At 39.6% G+C, this 22,406-nt stretch overlaps 1 protein-coding gene across 2 annotated transcripts in view; it reads left to right on the top strand.

Moving 5' to 3' along the window:
- MYO5B (myosin VB) overlaps positions 1-22,406 on the top strand; it is a 571,959-nt gene that overhangs the window by 489,678 nt on the left and 59,875 nt on the right. For both annotated transcript variants that reach the window (XM_007486667.3, XM_007486668.3), the window contains exons 23-27: positions 4,710-4,794; positions 11,414-11,562; positions 12,962-13,081; positions 16,550-16,690; positions 21,545-21,610. In XM_007486667.3, the coding sequence (XP_007486729.1) occupies positions 4,710-4,794; positions 11,414-11,562; positions 12,962-13,081; positions 16,550-16,690; positions 21,545-21,610 (561 nt within the window). The remainder of the gene's footprint in view (positions 1-4,709; positions 4,795-11,413; positions 11,563-12,961; positions 13,082-16,549; positions 16,691-21,544; positions 21,611-22,406) is intronic.

Raw genomic sequence — 22,406 nt, 5'->3', positions numbered from 1 at the left:
ATTCCAAGACTAGGTGGTAGTAAAGTGGTACCACTAGAGTGGTAAAGGGTAGGCAGTAGAGGTTGTGACTAATTACCTTAATTGGGCAAGATATAAGAGCCAGAACAAATGGGAACTCTGTCTCTTTGACTCTGGTTCCTTCCTAAACTCAGGCCCATTTCTGAGCTAGTCTTGATTTGTCTGGCCCAACCGTGTGGTTAACTGAGCCCCTTGTAAAATGGACCAGGGCCCATGGGGAATCTAGGAATCAATGAAGCAGAAAAATGGTAACCTCATTTCTCTCTTTCTCTTTACTAGTAAATACTTTAAAATTTAGTGTAAAATCTTGAAGATTGATTTTATTTATTATAATTTGGTGCCCACAAAGGGACTTGAACCGTCAATCTTCTGATCTGAGGAAGTGTCTGAATCCAGATTTGAACTCAGGACCCCATCTCTAGGTCTGACTCCCAGTTCACTGAGCAACCCACTGGCCCCCTTAGCCTCTTTTAAAAAGTAGCATTGTTAGCTTTGGATTCAACACTCTGATTCAGAAAATACTCATTGTATCTGCTGTGGAAATTAGCATGGTTTAATGACTGAAAAGAAAACTGTATTCAAGATGATTTGGGTTCAATACCCACCTCTGACACACACTAGAATGTTATTCTTCTGCTAAAAAGTCCTCCATGGCTCCCAATTACCTATGGTATAAAATATAAACCTGGAATTTAAGATCCTCAACAATATAACTCTCACCCATTTTCTCAGCTTTATTTTTTACTACTGCTCTTCACAAGCTCAGACAAGTCTCTTCACCTTTCTGTGGCCTCCCTTAAGTCCTAATAAGAGTATAAATTTCAATTGGATTGGTAAAGGGTGTTTCCTCAATGACAACTACTTCTACCAATGAAATCATAGGCTAGATAAAATATATGTATGTATTTACACATATATCTACATACATGTGTATCTATCACACATATATCTACATGCATGCATACAGGGAGAAATGCTGTCATGTCTTAGAGAGTATAAAAAAGAAGACATAGACCCTGCTTTCAAAGAGCTCATAATATAATAAAGGAAAAGATATAAACAATTCTCATACAAGAAATGGTTCAAAGAATATGCAATAAATTTGTAGAATACTTTTTAAATAGCATCAGTGATTTCCTGTTCCAGTCCCAGCTAACTAGCTGTGAGGCCATAAATTAATTATTCAAACTCTGAACTTCAACTTCTAAATCTGCAAAATGGGGGTAGAATCATACTTCTATCTACCTACTAGGAATATTGTATGGGAAATGACTTCATCTTTATTAGAATCTTCATTTGGATTTAGATATAATATGGGAAATGTCTCCACATTAAAGGGAAACGTCCTCAGGACATTAACTTGAAAACTTTTGCTCTGGAAGAAGTTAAAATGGTAGCAATTCCTGTGGTATTGTAAACCTTAAAATTTCTTAAACAAAGGGAAACAAAGAAAAGGAGGAAGAAAATAATGATGACATGGAGGAAATGAAAAAAAAATAAGATATTTAATAGATAGGATGACTAAATTAGAAAGTGGGCATGATAATGAACCAACGACAATTGCCCCTCTCCAGACCAAAAACCTCTCCAACCAACCACCCCCAGTCCTCAGACCCCTCTCTCTTTAAGGAAACCATCCAAGTTCCCTCCCCTCAGTTCTCACATCTACCAATCACTGTCCATGTCTTCCCTGTGCCAATGGTGGCTCTAGCTTAACCCAGGACCTCCCAGAGGTCTGTGGCTTTGCACATGTCTGTTGAAGGTTATATTCTCACTAATTAAATTTTGATCTATGCTGCAGCCCTTCCTAAATCCTGTTAGGACTGAGTAGGGTGGAGATTGTAATTTCCAAGACCTGGTTCTGTCATTCCAAGTATCTCTATTGTATCAATTCTAAAATCAACCATGACTCAAAGAAATTCCTGTTCTATGCTTAAGCATAGGTCAAAGCCCTTTCCATTGTTCAGCAAAAGGTTTCTGTCCTAAAGTAATCTTAAGAAGGGAGGAGGAGGAACCTCCCATGCCAATGGGGATCACATTCCAATAGAGTTCCCATTATCAATAGGAAATTTTTCAAGTATGAAATTTCCCAATGGTGAAATTTCCAACATTTATAAGTCTAAGAAATTTTAAGGTTTACAGTATGTTGGAGGGAGCCAGAGATGCTGCCTGATGAATTGTAGTCCTCCACCTTTTCCTTAAAAAGCACTTTCCTGCCTCCAGAATCCCCTGTTCCAGCTAAGGATAATAATTTTTCCCATCCCTGTTGGGTCCCTGGCTGTTTCTGGTTTCTAGAACCTTCTTTTATTTGGGCATATACAATACATATATGTGTGTGTATATATATGTGTGCATGTGTTTACATGTGTGTAAACCTATGCATGCATTAGGTATAGAATGGTTCCACATAGTAAAATATTCCATATGCCATGAAAAATTTGAAAAGTTATCTTGAGTATTACCATTTATTCTGAAGTTAAGGAATATAGGCTGCCTTTACTATATAGAAATGATGAATTCCACCAAGTTGAGTCCAAGTCTTCTAAATCTTTCCACTATGGCACACTGCTTTCTTCTAATCATAGCCTTTAGGTGGGATTTGGCTTGTAGAATTTCACTCTACAGACAACCTTATTGGAATACATAGATTCTATAAGGCAAAAGATGCCTGCATTATCAAGCATAAATTTCAGTAAATAGTAACCAAGATATTGTTTATTTTTTTCCCCTCCATTATGTACAGAATATGCTATTTTTTTCTAGGTTGTTCCTAGGGATAAATTGAAATGAGGGACTGTATTCTAAAGCAGGATGGGAGTAATAAGGATTGTTGTTCTTGTTCAGTAGCATCCAACTCTTTGTGACCCCTTTTGGGGTTTTCTTAGCAAAGACACTGGAGTAGATTGCCATTTCCTTCTCTAGGTTTTTTTTTACAAATAGAGAAACTGAGGCCAACAGGGGTAAGTGATTTGCCCAGGATCACCCAACTAGTAAATCCCTGAATCTGGATTTGACCTCAGGTCTTCCTGACTCCAGGTCTACCACCCTTTCCATCATACCACCTAGCTGCTTGTAATCCAGTAAGGTTTAAAGCATATGAAATAAGATTCAACTCTCTGGTACTTGCTTTAAATTAGCATACTTCTCTTATGTATGCCACATCCTAAGCATCTTCAGACCAGGAACTATGCCTCCCTCATCCTTGTGTCCTCCACAGAGTGCCCCATCCAAAGCAGGTGTGTGAGAAATAATATTGATTGACTTTAAACAGTGCCACACAGCAGTCTGGTCCTGATTAAAAGGTAAATATGGATAGAAATTTACTTCCAGAAATAGACAAAGGAAAATTATAAAGCCACAATTTAACAGTTTGGTGATGTCTTATGGCAAGGACCTAGCAACTGGGAATGTGAAAGACTCGTATGTATGTCTGATTCAGTGTGCACAAATCACTTGGTGAGCTCTGCATGAATTTCTCCCATTTATTGGTTGTTTCATAACTTACCACAAGTCTGTTGTAAGTGCTGTGGAGATGTTTTGGCAAAGCATTTTATAATAACCTGCAGGAGGCAGCTAGGTGAATCAGTGGATTGAGAGCCAGATCTAGGGACAGGAGGTCCTGGGTTCAAATCTGGATTCAGATATTTCCTAGCTTGTGTGACCCTGGACAAGTCACTTAACCCCCATTGCCTAACTCTTACCCATCTTCTACCTTGGAGCCAATACTTAGTACTGATTCCAAGATGGAAGGTAAGGGTTTTTAAAAAATAACTTGCAGCATGGATCCACCAATGATGGTGATGCACATAGATATCAAGAATAATACCCAGAGAGAATTCATAGATTGAATTCATTGATTTCCAACTCATTTCATATTAGACAATGATCACCCTCATTCTTAACCTTGTATTTCAATTGTGAAATTTCTCTGAATGTTATAATGAATTCTTGCTAGCAAAACGTATGTGTCAATATTAAACCTCAATTATATTTTTCTTAATTCCTTCCCACTTATCCTTAGACATTTCCTCCCACTCCCATTTTAAAAACTCTCCGTGTCCTCCATTCCCACTCAAAGCACATTTATTCTTTTCATGTGGCTTGCTCCTGGTGTTGACTATAAAGAATAACTTATATCCCTTCTACAAGTGTCTAATTCCAAGCTCCCTCTCCCCCAGAGAAAAAGAGAAACTGTAAGAAATCTGTTCATTGAGAATCTCAGTCTCCACTGAATCATTGCCCAAGGTTGGGGACAAAGGGGAGGGTGTTGGTTACCATTCGAATAAATCTGCTTTCATGAAAACTGAGACTTGGGCAATTAGCTCAGCCCAGCCTTTTTAACTAATATTTAACATCACTTTTTTAAACAATAGAAAATCATGGAAGACATTTCACTTTTCTAGGTCTAGTTTATTTTTTGTATTTCACAGTATGGGGTGGGGGTGAATCAAAGGAGATGGAGGTGAGAGAGAGGGAGGGAAGGGAGGGAGGGAGGGAGGAAGGAAGGAAGGAAGGAAGGAAGGGAGGGAGGGAGGGAGGGAGGGAGGGAGGGAGGGAGGGAGGGAGGGAGAGATATTCAAAGTCAACCAGGTGAGATATAATCCCCATAAAGAAAAAGTCTGACCTTGAGCTGGCTGGCATTACACAAGGTAACACTTTTCTCTGTTGTGTGGGTTTGTGTTCTTTTTTAGCGAGTATTGGACCTGGAACAAGAGAACGCTCTTTTGAAAGATGAAAAAGAAATGCTTAACAACCAGATCTTGTGCCAATCTAAAGGTAAGGAACCAAGTGGACCATCTGTATATTTTCAGTGTGTCAGAAGGGCCCCACTTCTTTATTTGCCATTCATATTCATCCTTGATTCCAATCCTTTCCTATATCCCCCCTCAAAAAAGGTAGCTGTGGTGTGTCGTGCAGCTGTATGTAATGACAATGGGGAGAAGTCTGATTTAATTTGAGAGGGATTAAGAAAGAAATGAGCAACTACTAAAGAGCCCTCACCCCATGCCATTTCAGTTTAGGATATTAATCAGAGCAGCAATGTGGGAAATTACTCCTTTAAAAGAGAAGTCCCTGGATGTCAGATTTGTGAAATATTTAAACTAAGCTTTGTTTAGGGCTCTGTTTCTCTTATGAGGGCCAAAGATCCCAACAGGATTGGGGGAAGGGGGGAGTGAGGAGAGACCTCATTGAGCTCTCCAGGTTCTCTTTAAGAACCTAACAAAGTTGTCAAGGAATTCCAGCACCTCTAGGTGTTGCTAAACAAATTAATCTAGGTCCCAGAACCTTTGATGCCCTTTGTTTCACATGCCTGCCTTGGTTCCTACCTCCTGCCTAAGACTATAAATCTCTTTTCTAGGAGGCATAGTTGCTGGACTTTTTATTATTATAATTATAATAATTATTATATTAGGCTGAATTTGTGATTTCATTGTTTTAAGGAACTTCTGGTAAATAAAACAAATAACTCTCCTGCAGCTAGTCATCTAAAAAAGTTGCCTGGCATATCGTAGGTAGGTATCGTAAGCTGATTAATTTATCTATTCGCTTTGGCTTTGACCAAACTGTGGTTGTCTCACCTGATTTCAGTTCCTTTGCCTTGGAGATTTTCTTTCCTGTCTATACCTATTCACTTCACTGCCCTGGTATTCTGACCTCTGCACTGTCTCCAGCCTGACTTTTTCCCCAAAATAACTGGAAGCAATTTAATCAATTAATAACAACAACAACAATAATCACATATATGGCCTTCTAAGGTTTGCAAAATGCTTTATAAATACTGTCTTATTTTTATCCTCAACATCCACCCAGGGGGGATAAGTACCATTATTATCCCCATTTTACAGAGGGGAAGACTGAGGCAGGCAGATGTTAAATGACTCACCTAGGGTTACACAACTAATAAGTGACTGAAGAAGGATTTGAATCCACCGCTTAGCATGTTGCCTGGCACATAGTAGGTATTTTAAAATGCTTCCCATATGTCGTTCACAAATAAGACCTTTGCTGCCCTCTGCTTTGCCTCAGATCTCCCATCAGTTCTCTGACCAACTGGGTTGTCATCGTTTTGACCCCTTTAGCTATTTTCTTGACTGCTACCCTAGGCTCCATGGACAAGAATGTGAGGCGCACTCTAGGGTCTTGCTCTTCTCCTTTTCCTTTCTCCCAGTCCTAATACTCTTTTATGATGAGAGAGGGAGACTGGATTCCTAACGTGCATTACTGGGGGATGTAGAAATCAATCCTTCCAGGATCTTTTCCCCTTCTGAGAAAAATGTGAGGTATCAGTGGTTTCCCATGAAAATACAGTGAATGCTCATTATTGCTCTCAGGTAAGTAGTCACCTCCCTGATTTTACAAATCGATGCAAAATTAACATTTTCTTACTTGAGGAAATCCTTTCCCGTGTTATTTCAATTGTATTAGAAATGCTTCTAAGGCAAATCAACCTGAATAAATTACAGCTTAGCCATAAGGACCCCAGTCATCATACAGAAAAGAAAATCAAAGGCCAAAAAGGCTAAGCAATCTGTCCAAGATCTCACAGCCCTTAAATGGCAGAAACGTGAATGTAACCCTTCTGTGTTTTAGACACTGAAAGCTGTGGGCTTGACTTTAAAATACGCTCATATGCAGCTGAGCCACTAAAAGGAAAGGGAGCTATCCTCTGGGAATTTATACAGTTGATCAGATTATCATGAAGGGTCCATTAAATAACTCAATCTAAATGTGAATGAAATCCCAGAGAGCACCTACTCTCCCCAAAGGATCTGATTCAGTTCCTAGAGTCTCTAAGAAGAAAAGAGTTAAATATTCTTATTATAACAGAATGGAATTGCTCTAGGTGTAGATGGAGGGGGGAAAGAGGAGACAGTAGCCTCAAGGACCCCATGAAGGAGCACATCTTATCCTGTCCACAGACTTTGACTCTTCTGTCACTTTGCATTCATCTCATTTGTTTTTTTAAAGGTTAATTTTATTTGACCTTAGATGAGAAACCACAACCCTTTTATAAAGAAAAAAGAAGTCAAAATGCTTTTTACTGAGGCTGTAATAAGACTGTGTTGGAAATAAGTTTGGAATGAGCCAGAAGAATGAGGCCAATTAACTGTGATGGGGCAAGTGGGAGTGCTGTTGTGTTCTCTTCTAGAGAGCTGGCCTTACTCTTTGGGATGTCAGCTCCTGAAGAAGGGACTTTAGGTTCACTGATGCTATTATTTTCTTTTATTTATCCAAGCTCTCATCCTCAAGGCCTTATTTTCTCTTGATGAAATGTTATGAGCCTTAACCAAGCACTCAACTGTTGAAACTCTAGTGGGAGAAGTCTTCATCGCTGAATCACTTATGCAAAGAAAGTTCTATTTTCTAGTCAGTAATATGGTGAAAGGGATGACAAATGAGGAAGGTTGGGTCTTCTGCAAGAGCCCTGGGGCAGCAACTTCAGTTATCTGGGAGGAAGCATGGTATGGAAGAAAGAGCCACTCTGCTTCCATGACTTTGGGGGAATCATAAGACCTCTCTGGGTTTCAGTTTCCTTCGAGATAGGATGAGAAGGGTTGAATTGGATGATTTCTAAGGTCTTTCTTCCAGTATGTTTTCCAAGGAGTCAGGGCATCTGCCTCTGCTCTCCCTGCCCACCTCAGGCTCTCATGACTGAAACAGGGAGCTTTTCCCTCTCTTTAAGATGCATATACATCAATTATTCCTTTTTATTTGGTCCAGCAGTATTGATGCTAATTTGGGAATGATGCAGAAAAGATTCGAAGATTAGAATGAAGGCAATTAGGTGGCTCCAGGGATTGAAAGACAGGTCTAAAGATGGGAGATTTGGGGTTCACATCTGGCCTCAGGCTTCCTAGCTATGTGACCATGGGCAAGTCATTTAACCCCCATGGCCAAACCCTTACTGCTCTTTAGCCTTGGAAAAGATACTTACTAATTTTTGGTTTTTTGTTTGTTTTTTAAAGAAGATTTGCATGGTCCCCTCATAAGGATATTGCCCAAATTGGGAGGCATTCCATAGTTCTGGACTTACAAAATAAAATATTTCTTTGTATCTTTGGAATTTATCAAGTGCCTCTTTGTAATCTGGTTTGTGTGTGTATGTATGTGTGTGTGTGTGTGTGTGTCTCTGTCTGTGTGTCTGCCCCTTCTTAGATTACCAAATCCTGTAGTGAAGGGACTAGGATTTCTTTATCCTCATAATCTCTAACTACTAACCCCTCTTAGCCCCCAGCATCTAGCACAGTGCCTTACCCAGAGAAGGTGCCAAAATGTGTGATTTTTTTTAATACCTTACCTACTCAGTCTGTGATAACCAATACTGTCCAAGGCAGAAGAATAATAAGGGCTAGGCAATGGTAGGTAAGTGACTTGCCCAGGGTCACACAACTAGGAAGCCTGAGGCCAGATTTGAGCCCCAGACCACCCATCTTTAGGCCTGGCTCTCAATCCACTGAGCCACCTGGCTGTCCCCTGAAAAGTCTTTCAAAGAATAAATATGTCATAAGTGAACTTCTCCCAGCCATCCAACAATTTTCTGGGCTGTCTCTTAAGTTTATATGGGCTCAGAAAATACAAAATTGAGTATCAACTGAAAGAAAATGTCATTAAGTAGATAAATCTTCTGGGTGCTAGGAATAAAATAGATTAAGTAGAAAGCGCATTTGATTATGGTGTCAGTATCTGGGTTCAAATCCTGTGCTCTATCATTTACTCTCTTATTTTCTGTTATTCCTATGCCTTCTGCCATATCTTCTCCTTCATCTCTATCTTACAGGGCAAGGTGGCCTTACTCCTCACCAATGATAACTCTTCTACTTACTCTAGCAATTCCATTCTATCCTGTTTCCTCAAGCAGATTACATCCCCACTCTATACCTTTTTTTATATCCCTTACCTTCTGTCTTAGGAATTCTTAAGATAAAAAGACAATGGCTAAGCAACAAGGTTAAGTGACTTGTCCAGAGTCACACAGGCACTGTCTGAAGCCAGATTTTAAGCCAGGTCCTCCCTGCTCCAAACTTGGCATTCTATCCACTGAGCCACCTAGCAGCCTCAAATTTTATTTGTAAACCCTTACCTTCTATCTTAGTATCAATTCTTCTTTTTATAACTTTTTAAATTTTTTTAAATTACATGTAGAAAGAATTTTTGAAAATTATTTTCTAACATCTTCTTAGTATCACTTCTAAGATAGATGAGCCCACAAGGGCTAAGCAATCAGGGTTAAGTGACTTTCCTGGGGTCACACACCCAGGCAGTGTCTGAGGCCAGATTTGAACCCAAAGCTCTTCTGACTCCAGTCCCGTCAGTCTATCTGCTAAATGTCCCTCTAGTGATCTCTTAGTGATCAAATCCAATGGCCTTTTCTCAGTCCTCATTTTTCTTGCTCTCTCTGCAGCCTTTGACACTGTTTTTTGTTTTGTTTTTATAAACACTTACCTTCTGTCTTGGAGTCAATACTATGTATTGGCTCCAAGGCAGAAAAGCAGTAAGGGCTAGGCAATGGGGGTCAAGTGACTTGCCCAGGGCCACACAGCTGGGAAGTGTCTGAGGCCAGATTTGAACCTAGGACCTTCCTAGGTCTCTAGGCCTGGCTCTCAATCCACTGAGCTACCCAGCTGCCCCCCTTTGACACTGTTGATCCCTCCATCCTCCTTGGTACTCTCTTCCCTCTAGGTTTTCAGGTCACCACTCCTGGTTTTCCTCCTACCTGACTGAATCTGACTACTCTTCAGTCTCCTTTGCTGCTTTGCCATTCATATCACCCCCCTCTAAGCACAGGGCTTCCCCCAGCCTTCTATCCTGGGTCCTCTTCTCTTCTCCCTCTATGCCACTTCACTTGTGGGTCCCATTAGCGCCCATGGATATAATTGCCATCTCTCTGCTGCTTCTCAAATCTAGCCTCCTGCTCTAATCTCTCTGCTGATCTCTAATCTCACATGTCTAATTGGATTTCAGATATCTTAAACTAGATGTCCAGTCGACACCTTTACCTTCCCATGTCCACATTTCCCCCCAGACCCTCCCTTGCCCCTTCTATTACTGTAGAAGACACCACCATCTTCCCAGTGCCTGGAGTTTACAGCCTAAATTTCATTCTTTATTCCTTACTGTCTCTCGCACCTCATATCCAATCTGCTGCCGAGGACCATGCCACCACTCTGGTGCCAGTCCTGGTCACCTCACACCTGGACTAGTGCAAAAGCCCGCTACTGGCTCTGCCTGCCTCCAATCTCTCCCCACTCTGATCCATCCTCCTCCATTCAGCCACTCAAGTCATTTTTCCTTCCTCCCAGATCCACCCTCTTCTCAATAAACTCAAGTGGCCCCTCATTGCCTCCAATATCAAATAGAAAATCTTCCATTTGACATTCAGATCTCTTTATAACTTAACCCCCTTCTCCTTTCCAGTTTTCTTAAGCCTCACTCTCCAACTGTACTCTCCAATCCCATGATGCTGGTCTGTTTGACATTCCACAGGCAAGATACTCAATCTCTCAACTCTTGGTGTTTTCTCTGTCCGTCTTCCATGCTTCAAAGGCTATCCCTCCTCATCTCTGCCTTCTGGTTTCTCCCTGCTTCTTATAAATCTCAACTAAAATCCTTTCTTCTGCTGGAAGTCTTTCCCAACTTTCTGTACTCCATTGCTTTTCCTCTCTTAATTATTTCTTCTCTCTCCTATATATCATTCTTTTGCTTATTGTCTATCCCATTAGATTGTAAGCTCCCTAAGGTTGGGGACTGTTTGCCTATGTTCATATTCCCAGAATTTAGCACTGTGTCTGACACAAAATTGTTGTTGTGCCCAATTCTCTGTGACCCCATTTGGGATTTTCTTGACAAAGATATTGGAGTAGTTTGCCATTTCCTTTTCTAGGTCATTTTATAGAGGAGGAAACTGAGGCAAATAAGGTCAGGTAAATTCCCAGAGTCACACAGCTCATAAGTGTCTGAGATCAGATTTGAATTCAAGTCTTCATGACATCAGACCCAGTCCTCTATCCTCTGGACCAGCTGCCTGACACAAAGTAGGTACTTAAAAAATGTTTATTGATTACGTGACTAGCTCTGTAACCTTGGGCAAGTCCCTTACCCTCAAGCCTTCAGTTTCCTCATCTATAAAATCAAACTTGAGATAGATGTGAAATGATTTGGCTATTTCTAAACAGACACTTAGTGTTGATACCAGGGTGATACCAGTGGTGATACAAGGTAACAGGATACCCTGCATTATATTAACTGTTTTTCATGGATTTGTCAGAGGCAAATGCACCCAATCCCATTGTGAGCAAGATTTTGACAAGGGACTTATCAGTGTATCAGTGTCAATAACCATGGGGTGGAACTAATTTAGCAGATGAAATGGCAGCTTAATATACCTTCCTTTCAGATGAATTTGCCCAAAATTCAGTAAAGGAAAATCTCCTCATGAAGAAGGATCTGGAGGAAGAACGGTCACGCTACCAAAACCTCGTGAAGGAATATTCTGTCCTGGAGCAAAGATATGACAACCTTCGGGATGAGATGACCATCATAAAGGTAATGAGGATAATTCCCAACACCCCTGGTCTCCTCATGTCATGAAACAAGACACTAGAGAAAAAAATTCATAGAAGAAATAAAGTGAAAAATGATCTGTTTCAATCTGCATTCCAACTCTGTTCCTTCTATGGTATTGAATCGACTGTCTTGTTAACAGTTTTTAATTTAATTTCTCTTTTTTGTTGAGAATTTAACAAAAGTCAACAAACATGAAATTTCAATCTTCAAAGAACAGAAAGAGTATTAAATATCTGAAACTGTGTTCCCCTACTACTTAACAATTTCTATTAAATGTATTTTAAATTATATCACAAGAGAACAAATTCCCCTCCTTGAGTCCATTTCTGAACTTCCTACTGTCCTCTTATGCCTATTTTTAGTCCTTCTTTTTTTGCTTCTTTCTTTCTTCCTTCCTTTTTCCTTTTTCCTTTCACCGTTGGTGATACTACTGACCAACTTGAAGCACAACAAATCCACATATTGGCTATGTCTGAAAATATAAGCTTCATTCTGTCCCTCCTGTCCGCTGTCTCTATTCGAAGATGTAGGAAGCATGCTTCATCTTCATTTGAATCTAACTGATTAATGAAGCTGAGAAGGTTTAATGTGGTATCACTGTTACCTTGTATACAATGATTCAGACATTCTTTGGATAATCTTCAGATTGGATTGTTTTCTCAAATACCTGATGAAATATCACCTACATAGACATGTTTTCATGATAATTCCAAGCTTCAATCATCCTCTTTCTGCTTCATGTAAACATTTCCCTACAGGATTTCCTACTCAGACAACATTTGAATGAGTTAATTGTGTAGAAAGCAGGAAGAGAAATTGAGTAGGAACCTATGAAAGTGCCCTGGCAAGTCTAACTGTTAGTCTTTCAACTGAGATGGATGCTAAAAAATGAGCTGGAAAAGCAATTATTTTCAGCTATATAAATGGAAAATTCTATTTTTGATATCTACCTGTTTTCATAATTTTCCAGTAGTAGCAGCAGCGAGTGTGGGGAGGGAGGACCAAAGGGCTCTGTTTCCAAGATCCTCTTCAGAGAGTGAAGCTTTGGAGTAAGGCTTCTTCTGTGCCTGGAGAGTCAGGGGTCATTTCACAAGGCCTTATCATATTGATTATTATCCTAAGCTTTATGGATTTGCATTTCATTGAGCAACAAAGTTGCCCATCCTTACAACAGGGGACAATCGTGTATTTGTTGAATTCTGATGTCATTAATTAGGTGGTTGTGGGAAGTGTGGATGATTTTTTTCATGAGATTAACAACAACAAAAAAACTAACCTCAAGTTCTTCTTGTCTTCCAGAATTCGTAGTACTGTTTCATACTGTTCCTTTACGAGATTTCATGAGTTAAATAGTTTTAATAATTATTTCTTTAAACAGCAAACCCCAGGTCATAGGCGAAACCCTTCGAACCAGAGTAGTTTAGAATCTGACTCGAATTACCCATCAGTTTCCACATCTGAGATTGGAGATACTGAAGATGCAATCCAGCAAGTGGAGGTAAGTCTCCCTGGCTTGGGACCATTGTGTGTGTTTTATTAGAGAAAAAGAAATGATGATGTGCTTTGCCTGACTAGGACTAACCAATGATAATATCTTCTATTAGGATATAAAATTTGACCAATGGTGAACAGAGAAGTTGAAGGATAAGTTTTACTACCAGGGTAACTATCTTTATTTAAAAAAAATACAATCCAAAATGTAAGAACTAGAAGGGACCTTAGAGACCATCTGGTCACACTTCTTCATTTTACAAATGAGGAAACTGAGGCCCAGCATAGTCTATATCTGATTAATATGATTAATATGTCCTTGAGGGCAGACTATCTCATTTTTAAAATGTGTATATTACAATTTAATCTTCCCAATAAAGGAAGAGCTAAGTATCTTCATTGTTACAATCAGGAGATAGCTAAATCCAATCTTCATAATTCCTAACATATAATTGATGATTAATAAATGCTTTTTAATTAATTATTTGATTGGTTAGAGTGACTTAGGATCACATAAGCAGTTAGTGGATAAATGAAAACTAAAACTCAGAACTCCTGCATATCAGACCAGTGCTATATCTACCACATTATTCCCACAGCCTAGCATTTAGTTTGCAAAGAAATATGTATATTCCTTTATCCAAACATCGTGGAATGAGACAGGAAGGTGGATTTATGTTGACTTTTTTAAGAGACCAAGAAATACTTTCTGAGCAAGTCATTTAACCCTGATTTCCTAGTCCTTGCCACTCTTTTGTCTTAAAATTGACACTAAGACAGAAGGTATGGGTTTAAAAACAAATAATGAAGAAACAGGGAGAAATGTGAGGTGAACAGCTTGACTTCTTAGCAAAGCATTAAAAACAGTAGAATAATTTTCTATATCCAGGTAATTACCATTTGGATCACTGAAAGCAAATCACTTCACCTCTCTGGGGGGGTTTCAATTTCTTCATCTATATGAAGAGATAGGGCTTATGTTGGTCTTAAAATGATGTCTTACTTTTTTTTTAGTTTTGAAATTTTGTGTGCATGTTATTGTTATAGTTGAATGTGATAGAGTGAATGAATTTTTAAAAGCATTTATTATTAAGTGTATATGCCATTCACTGGGGACCAAAATAGAAAAATCAAAATAGTATCTTAGAAATGAGACCCACATCAGAGAAACAAAGATTTGTCCAGAGCCAGATGGAAAAAGTAAAGCTCTGTTTATTCTACTATCATATCCCCCTATTAACTCAATTACTAAAATCTAGCCTCTTAGAAAAGTGGTAATTAGAATCCAGATTTCCTTGGGAATGTAAATGAAAGGCTTCAGACCTCAGTGGTAAAAAAAAAATAATAATAAAAAATAAAATAATCCTCTTCCAGGATGAACCTGAAAATCATTACCCTAAAAGTCTCACTTGCCTCTGCAGGAAAAAATTCCCTATGAAACCAAAGTGAAACTGACAGACTTAAGAATTGACATAAAACAAAAACCCCTATACACTAAGGGAAAAAAAGAAACATCTCTGTGAAAAGAAAGAAAATACTTTACTCAGGCTCCACTGATTTTCTTTAATTGTATAAGAAAAAGGCTTTAACCTCTGTCTTCCTTCCCTTGAAGGAAAAGGCCTCCACTAGATCTCTCTCATGAGAGGAGAACATCTTCAGATTTAACTGAACATTAAAGAAATGGTCTATCTTTCTCTCTCCTCATCCAAAGGGAAGGGCTTGAGCTAAAGATGATCATGAGAAAGAACTTTGGTATCCATAGTGAAGGGAAAGAACTAAAAAACAGACAACCACTGTAAAGGAAAGGTCCTTACCTTGATTTGGTTCCAAGTGTAGGGGAGATCTAGAATTCAGTTCATGAGACTTCAGCAACAAAAATGAGTAAACCACAAAGAAACAAGACTTTTATGATGTCAGGAATGAACAACACTGTGTTAAACCACATATCTGGAAGAGGAAAATAATTTAAAAATACCTAGATTCAAAACATCAAAGGATAAATAGCTTTCCCATAAAAAAATTAGAATTCTTCAAATAAAGTATCCAAGAGTTGTAAAAAGATAAAATAAATGAAAACTATGGAAGAGAGAAATGTAAGATTAATAGCTTAATAGAAAAATTACATAACTGTAATAGAAAAGGAATGAACATTTTTTAAAAGGATTAATAGCTTAATAGATGAGGTATAGAACCTCACCTAGTTATAAACTCCTTGAAAATCAGAATGGACCAAATGGAAATGACTCTAGGAGACAGGAAGAAATCTTAAAACTAAACCCAAAAAAGGTGGGATATCTGAAGAAAAAATAATATATTTTATATAAAAAACAACTGACTTGAAAAATATATTAAAGATCATTTAAGACTCATGGGTTTCCTGATTATCTCAAATCTATGACCACAAAAAGGAACCTGGATCTCTTGTTTCAAGAGATCATTAAATTTGCCCAAACATTTCAGAATAAGTGGTCAGTGTGAAAATAGAAAGAATACAATTATTACTTCCTGAAACTTTAAAATGCCTGGTTTTATCATCACCAAAAGTTGAATCCTGTGCCAATAAATGGCTACAGTGGGCAGGCTGGAATTAGGGCCAGTGATGTGGTAAACACTGTTCTTCCCAATGCTCTTGGGCTTACCACCCTGAAGGTTGTGATTGATGGTGATGGTGGTGGGTGGTGGTGGTATGGATGGGGGGATGGTGGACTCTGCAGGAGTTGAACCCTGAGATGAAGCTCCCCTCAGAGCTTCAAAATTTCAGAGCACAGAAACACAATCACAAGCCTGCAGTGGAAAAATCTCTTGAAAACCACTGCTCCATGATGTGTTAGATGTAGAAGCAGATGTATTATTATTGCTCAAGGTGTAATTTAGCATGATTCAATCATACATTGGTGATGATTAGTGATCATGTATACTATTAACATTGTTGTTTTGTTTTCCACATTGTTTAATATCTCTTATATGAGACTGTTTTGTTTTTGTTTTTATTAAAGCCCTTACCTTCCATCTTAGAATCAATACTATGTATTGGTTCCAAAGCACAAGACTGGTAAGGATTGGCAATGGGGGTTAAGTGACTTGCCCAGGGTCACATAGCTAGGAAATGTCTGAGAACATATTTGAAATGTTTTTGTTTTTTAAAGGTTTCTTTTTCACACACAACCTTCCCTCTACAAGGACCTTGTTTTCATCCAGTTTAAATTTTACTACATGATTGACCATGTTTAATGGATTTCTGCAAGGAAGTATTTTATGTCTAAGACCCATGTGCTCTGTAGGCTTTCAGAGGTACTTGTATTATAAGACTTTTCTTTGGAAAAAACTTAAAGTCAATTAGTATTAATGCCCATGATGTGGAAAATTCCCATGGGTGGAAGTCAGACTCCTTGTTTGGCTTATGAAGGAGAGGAGCTTCCCTCAAGTATTTGCCTTGTCTAAAACATTCCTCTTTTCTTTCCATCTGTCCCTAAAGGAAATGGGTTTGGAGAAGGCAGCTATGGACATGTCTGTCTTCTTGAAGCTACAGAAGAGAGTTCGAGAGCTAGAGCAGGAAAGGAAAAAACTGCAAACTCAGCTTGAAAAGAAGGAGCAACAAGAAAACAAGAAAGTCCAGGTACGTTGAAGTTCTTCTTTTAAAGTTCTTGTTAAACTTCCCTTGAAATGCACAGGCTACTTCCCCTTCTCCACATACACTATTCTTGGATGTGTCTAGCTTTGGCTGGTGAGTGATGATGAGCATCAAGGTGTGTGAGCCAGACTGGTCATACCTAGATCCAATGAGTGTATTCACCAATAAAACATGTTATACAGAGATTCTGTTATATATCTTTCCCATGCCCTTTTTAGAATAGCTGGGTAGAAGCTTGCCCAAATGTTCTTCAGATAAGCAGTTTTAATTGGTAAGATTTAGCCTTCCCCCCTTTGCTAGATGCATCATGATATATTTCCCTGCACTTTCTTCTGATGCTGTGCTTTCTCTTTAGTGAGAAACGGGCCATTTGTGCTCAACCTGTGGTAGAACCTTCTGAGCTTGCATTGGTCTGACTGGACATTGTACAATTGATCCTAATATAATGATGTCATTTTGGTCCTCTTTGAGTATGAAGGACAACAACCAATCAACTATTGTGAGATACACTGTGCCCCTACTGTGTACAGGACCCTGAGTGAGGTTCTGAGGGGGACAGAATATATGGTCTAGAGTTAATTGAAGAAAAAAAATTAACAAGATGGATTGGGGAATAATATAGTATTGTGGAGTGAACATCGGATTTGAAGTAACAGCCCTAAGTTCAAGTCTTTGATCTATTTACTTTCTGTGTGCCCTTTGGCAGGTTATTTCTTTTCTGAAGTCCCACATTCTTCATCTGTAATATAAGAATCATGATGCTTATACTACCTCCCTCATAAGGGTCTTGTGAGGTTTAAATGAAAGAATATGCAGGGAGCATTTTGTTCCTCTGAATATAAAGATGAGTTATTACAGGAACAAATATAATGTAGTATAATAGAAGCAAGGGTTAAATCACAAAGCCCAAACTATAGATATTATAAAGAAGATATAAATATAGATATTATAAAATCAAAATATAGAAACTATAACAGAGATATAGATAATATGAAATAATATATAGAGATTCATAAAAGATATAAAATTATAAAAATATAGAAATGGTAAAGGAGATAAAAATATTTATATTAAAGGAGTTCTAAGAAAGGATCAATGAAAGTTGCAATGGGCCTGCTATCATTCCACATGGACATCTTCATTTTAAAATTGTATTTTAAGTTAGAGAAAGCTAAAAATTCTTGGCCTACTTAAAACCTACACAAGATTGACATTTAATTTGGATAACTAGTGTAGACTTGGAATCAGAGGAACCCATATCCTAATCTTGACTCTGCTATTTCTTCATTGTGATCTTGGGGAGGTCTTTTTCTTTCTCTGTGCCTTAGTTTATTTCTCTGTAAAAAGAAAAGGTTGGACTAAAAGAAGTCTTGTTTTCTATTAGGAGTTCTTCTGGCTTTAAATTTTAGTAGTCCTTGAAGAGTTGTTGACTTTCAGAAGCCACACATGTTGTTCAATTAATTCAATCATGTCCAACTCTTCAGGACCTCATTTGGAGTTTTATTGGCAAAGATCCTGAAAGAGTTTGCATTTCCTTCTCCAGGTCATTTGACAGATGAGGAAACTGAGGCAAACAGGGTTAAGTGAATTGCCCAGGATTATATAGCCAGTGCCTGAAGCAAAGTTTGAACTCAGGTCTTCCTGACTCCGGGCCTAGTGTTCTATATGCTGAGTCACTATACATAGCTTCACTGCTATGTATAGCTTCTTAGCTGCTTCACTATACATGAAGTGTATGTAAAAGCAAAAATATAAAAGTATTAAGTAAAAACCAAAGAGTGTTCTTAACACTCGCTCTCTTTGGGCTGAAGGAACAGCACTGTATGGAGTGTATCATACATACATGGCATGCAGTCTCCTGTTGCCCTGACTGTTCTCTCTGTGCAAATTCAAGAAGTTTGCATGAACCTGTTCTATATAACCCTATTTGGTCCCCTCTCCTCAACTCTCCCTAACCAGCCCCATCCCTGGCAGCAAACAGGGCTATGAGTCATGCTGATGGGTTTAACTGTCTTTCCTGGATTAGCCTCAGAATGGAGGGTGAAAGGATTAGGTTTATAAGTGACATTAGGCAAGATGTTGCCATGACAGGCACTAATCAAATTTATGGAAAACCAAATGGAAGGGAGGGAGGGAGAGAGGGAGGAAAGAAGTAAGGGAGGTAGGAAGGAAGGAGGGAAGGAGGGAGGGAGGAAAGAAAGAAAGAAGGGAGGTGGGAAGGGAGGTAGGAAAGAAGAAAAGGAGGGAGGGAGGGAGGAAGGAATGAAGGAGGGAAGGAAGGGAGGGGAGGGAGGGAGGAAGGTATGTGAAGGAATCAATCAAGGAATCCTGTTTCCTTCTGAATCTGAATTGCTTGTATTTTATCCTTTCATTTCCCATGTCCTCAGTATAGCAGTTCTAAATGATTCCAAAAAAAAACCATCCTCTCAAAAGCTATTCTGGGTACTAACTGGATCAGCTTTTTATCCCATAGATCAGGAATTAAAATTTGGTTCCCCCCCTTATATAGGAAGTCAGTCCTCAGGCATAAACAGGTATCCCCTGTTCCAATTGGCTTATATTAATGCCAAATAGTGTGGGTACCCCCATGAGCTTATTAGCCCACTGTAGCACAGAACTGAACTGAAGAGATCCACCAGCCTCAGACTCCTCAGTGATTGGACCACAGGTATATACCATCACACTTGCCCTGCTGTAGGAAATTTTGAGAAAGGACTACCCCTGAACCATTTTTTCCTGGTTAGAGTTCTGTGGCATGACTGTCAACCATGAAGAAAGACACTTGCTTAAATGAGAGATGACACTGAAATCAATGGGATGTAAAATCAATATTTGTTTGATCTGTCCCATTGCAAGGGCAGTGACCCTGCCACCATGACTGCTAGCCAGGGCTATGATGAATTTGAGTCACCATCAATCCGCTTCACTTGCATTGGGGAAGGTTTGTGTGATATACTCTTTCTGGGGCTTAGCTTATGGATAGTCAACCTGTGACTAGAATCATAGAGCTTGTGTTTTTATAGTTGTATGGCCTGGAGTCAGAAAGATCCAAGTTCAAATGCAACCTCCAACACTAGCCGTGTGACTCTGTCACTTCACCTCTGCCTCAGGCTCCTCACCTATAAAATGGGGACAATAATAGCATCCAGGGGGCAGCTGGGTGGCTCAGTGGATTGAGAACCAGGCCTAGAGATGGGAGGTCCTAGGTTCAAATGTGGCCTCAGCCACTTCCCAGCTGTGTGATCCTGGGCAAGTCAGTTGACCCCCATTGCCTAGCCCTTACCACTCTTCTGCCTTGGAGCCAATACACGGTATTGATTCCAAGACAGAAGAGAAAGAAAGAAAGAAAGAAAGAAAGAAAGAAAGAAAGAAAGAAAGAAAGAAAGAAAGAAAGAAACAAAGAAACAAAGAAACAAAGAAACAAAGAAACAAAGAAACAAAGAAACAAAGAAACAAACAAAGAAAATAAGGATCATTGGGAAGAGAGAGGCACTAGCACCTGGGGAGAGCTGATCAAAAAAGGCCATATATCAAAAGTTGACTTAAGCCTTTAAAGGACTCAGGAATCTTAGAGACCATCTAGTCCAAAATGCAAAAACCATTCTCAGTTTATGGGCCATAGAAAAATAGGTCATGGAGATTTGTCCCACAGGCCATAATCTACTGAATTATATGATCTAATTCCTCTAAATTTTACCAAAGGGGCAGCTAGATGGCTCAGTGGATTGAGAGCCAGGGCTAGAGCTGGAAGGATCTGTATTTAAATCTGACCTCAGGCATTTCCTGGCTGTGTGACCCTGGGCTTTAAACCCCAATTGCCTGGCCCTACCTCTCTTCTACCTTGGAACCAATACCTAGTATTAATTATAAAACAAGATAAGGGTTTAAAAAAACATGCCAAGAATTCATAGAAGAAAAAGGTAAATCTGCCAATAATTAACTTTTTTTGGAGGATGGAGGAAGAAGAGGCAACAGTATACATGTATCAACCCTTGACTTCTGCCTCATGTTTCATTCTTAGAGTAGCTGCCATCACACAACCTTCCTAAAAGCATTTCTCGCCCTGAACCATTTTCCAAGCATGGTTCACCCCCTGTGCACCCAGGGGACCAAGCCCAGGGCATGTCAAATCATCACAGGGTGTGGGGGAGCTTGCCTCACCTTACCTATGTTGTTCATTGCAATGAGCAATACCGTGTGGCCCAACTAGCCTTGGAGCCACTTCAGGCAGGCAGCTGGGTTCTAGTCCCAGCATCCTAGGAGCCAAGCAAGCTCTGTGCCCGGTCTTGTAAGGGAGACACAGGAGGCAGAGAACAATCTTCTTTCTCAAGGAGATTACGGAACACCTTCCACACCCATATGGGAAAAACAGAGCAAGAAAGGAGAGGAGCCTCATGCAGGGGATAAGAGAATACATTGAAGATTTGGGGCTAAGTGTATGTTGAGTGAATGAAGTCAGGCGAGATCAGTCAGAGACAGTTTCCTGAAAAAGGTGAGTTTTGAGCAAGAGCAGGCACCGATTCAATGGAGAGAAGAGTGAGCAGAGACACAAATCATACTCCATTTTTATGGCCCTTGAAGTTTTATAGGACTTTTATTTTTAACAACAATCGGTAAGTTACAATGGACATTATGACCAGTTTCTCCATGTTGCAATGAGGAAGCTAACCCAAAGAAAGGCTGAGACTTAGGCTGGGTCACACAGCCAGAGAGTGTTGGAGCTGGCATTTCCACTCCGGCCTCTGATTTCCAGAATTGCACCAAGAAGGGATCCATGCAGTTCAAGTCCCCCGGACCTCTGTTTCCTTTCCTATAATCTGTCTGTCTTCGTCTCTACAGGTGGTTGAATCAAAGAATGGAACAGATGCAGACCAAGATGCTGATCTGGCCTACAACAGCTTGAAGGTAAGCACGGTGGACTAATTATCAGATGCACGACCCTGGGCAAGTCACTTAACTTTTTAGCCTTGGTTCCTTCATCCAGTGAGCATTTCTAGAAAGGAGCTTTGTTTGGGGGCAGCTGGGTGGCTCAGTGGATTAAGAGCCAGGCCTAGAGCTAAGAGGTCCTGGGTTCAAATTAGGCCTCAGACACTTCCCAGCTGGGTGACCCTGGGCAAGTCACTTAACCCTCATTGCCCAGCCCTTACCACTCTTCTGCCTTGGAAGCAATGCACAGTTTTGATTACAAGACGGAAGGTAAGGGTTTAAAAAAAAAAAGGAAGGAGCTTCATTTGCCTGCCAGAGGCCAGTGTGAGCATTCACAGGAGGAGAACAGTGCTGGGAGCCAGGAAACCCAAGACCACATCCCAGGTCGGCTCCAGGCTTCACTGGGTGACCTCAAGAAAATCCGTTTATCCTTGTGGAATTTCATTCTTTCACCTTCACTGTATACATGGGTTTTGAATAGCTTCAGATCAATTAAAGAAGACACTCAAGACTGAAATTAAGAAAATATCTTGGTGAGTTTTGTTTTAAAAGACAAGAATATCTGCTTTGCCCTCCTTTTACAAGGACAGTTGTAAAAGCACTTTGAAAAAGTCAAACCTAGTGTACGTGTGTCCATAGATGTGTATACAAACACACTTAGATATGCCTATGAGTGTGTGTATATGTATGCACAGATATAGAGAAGCATTGTATATTACATGTGTGGATCTGCTTATGGAGAAGCATTGTATATTACATGTGTGGATCTGCTTAT

This window comes from Monodelphis domestica, chromosome 3 (assembly GCF_027887165.1).
Source record: "Monodelphis domestica isolate mMonDom1 chromosome 3, mMonDom1.pri, whole genome shotgun sequence".
Lineage (NCBI taxonomy): Eukaryota > Metazoa > Chordata > Mammalia > Didelphimorphia > Didelphidae > Monodelphis > Monodelphis domestica.
The sequence above is the reverse complement of the archived record's forward strand: the minus strand, read 5'-3'. Positions and strand labels throughout refer to the sequence as shown.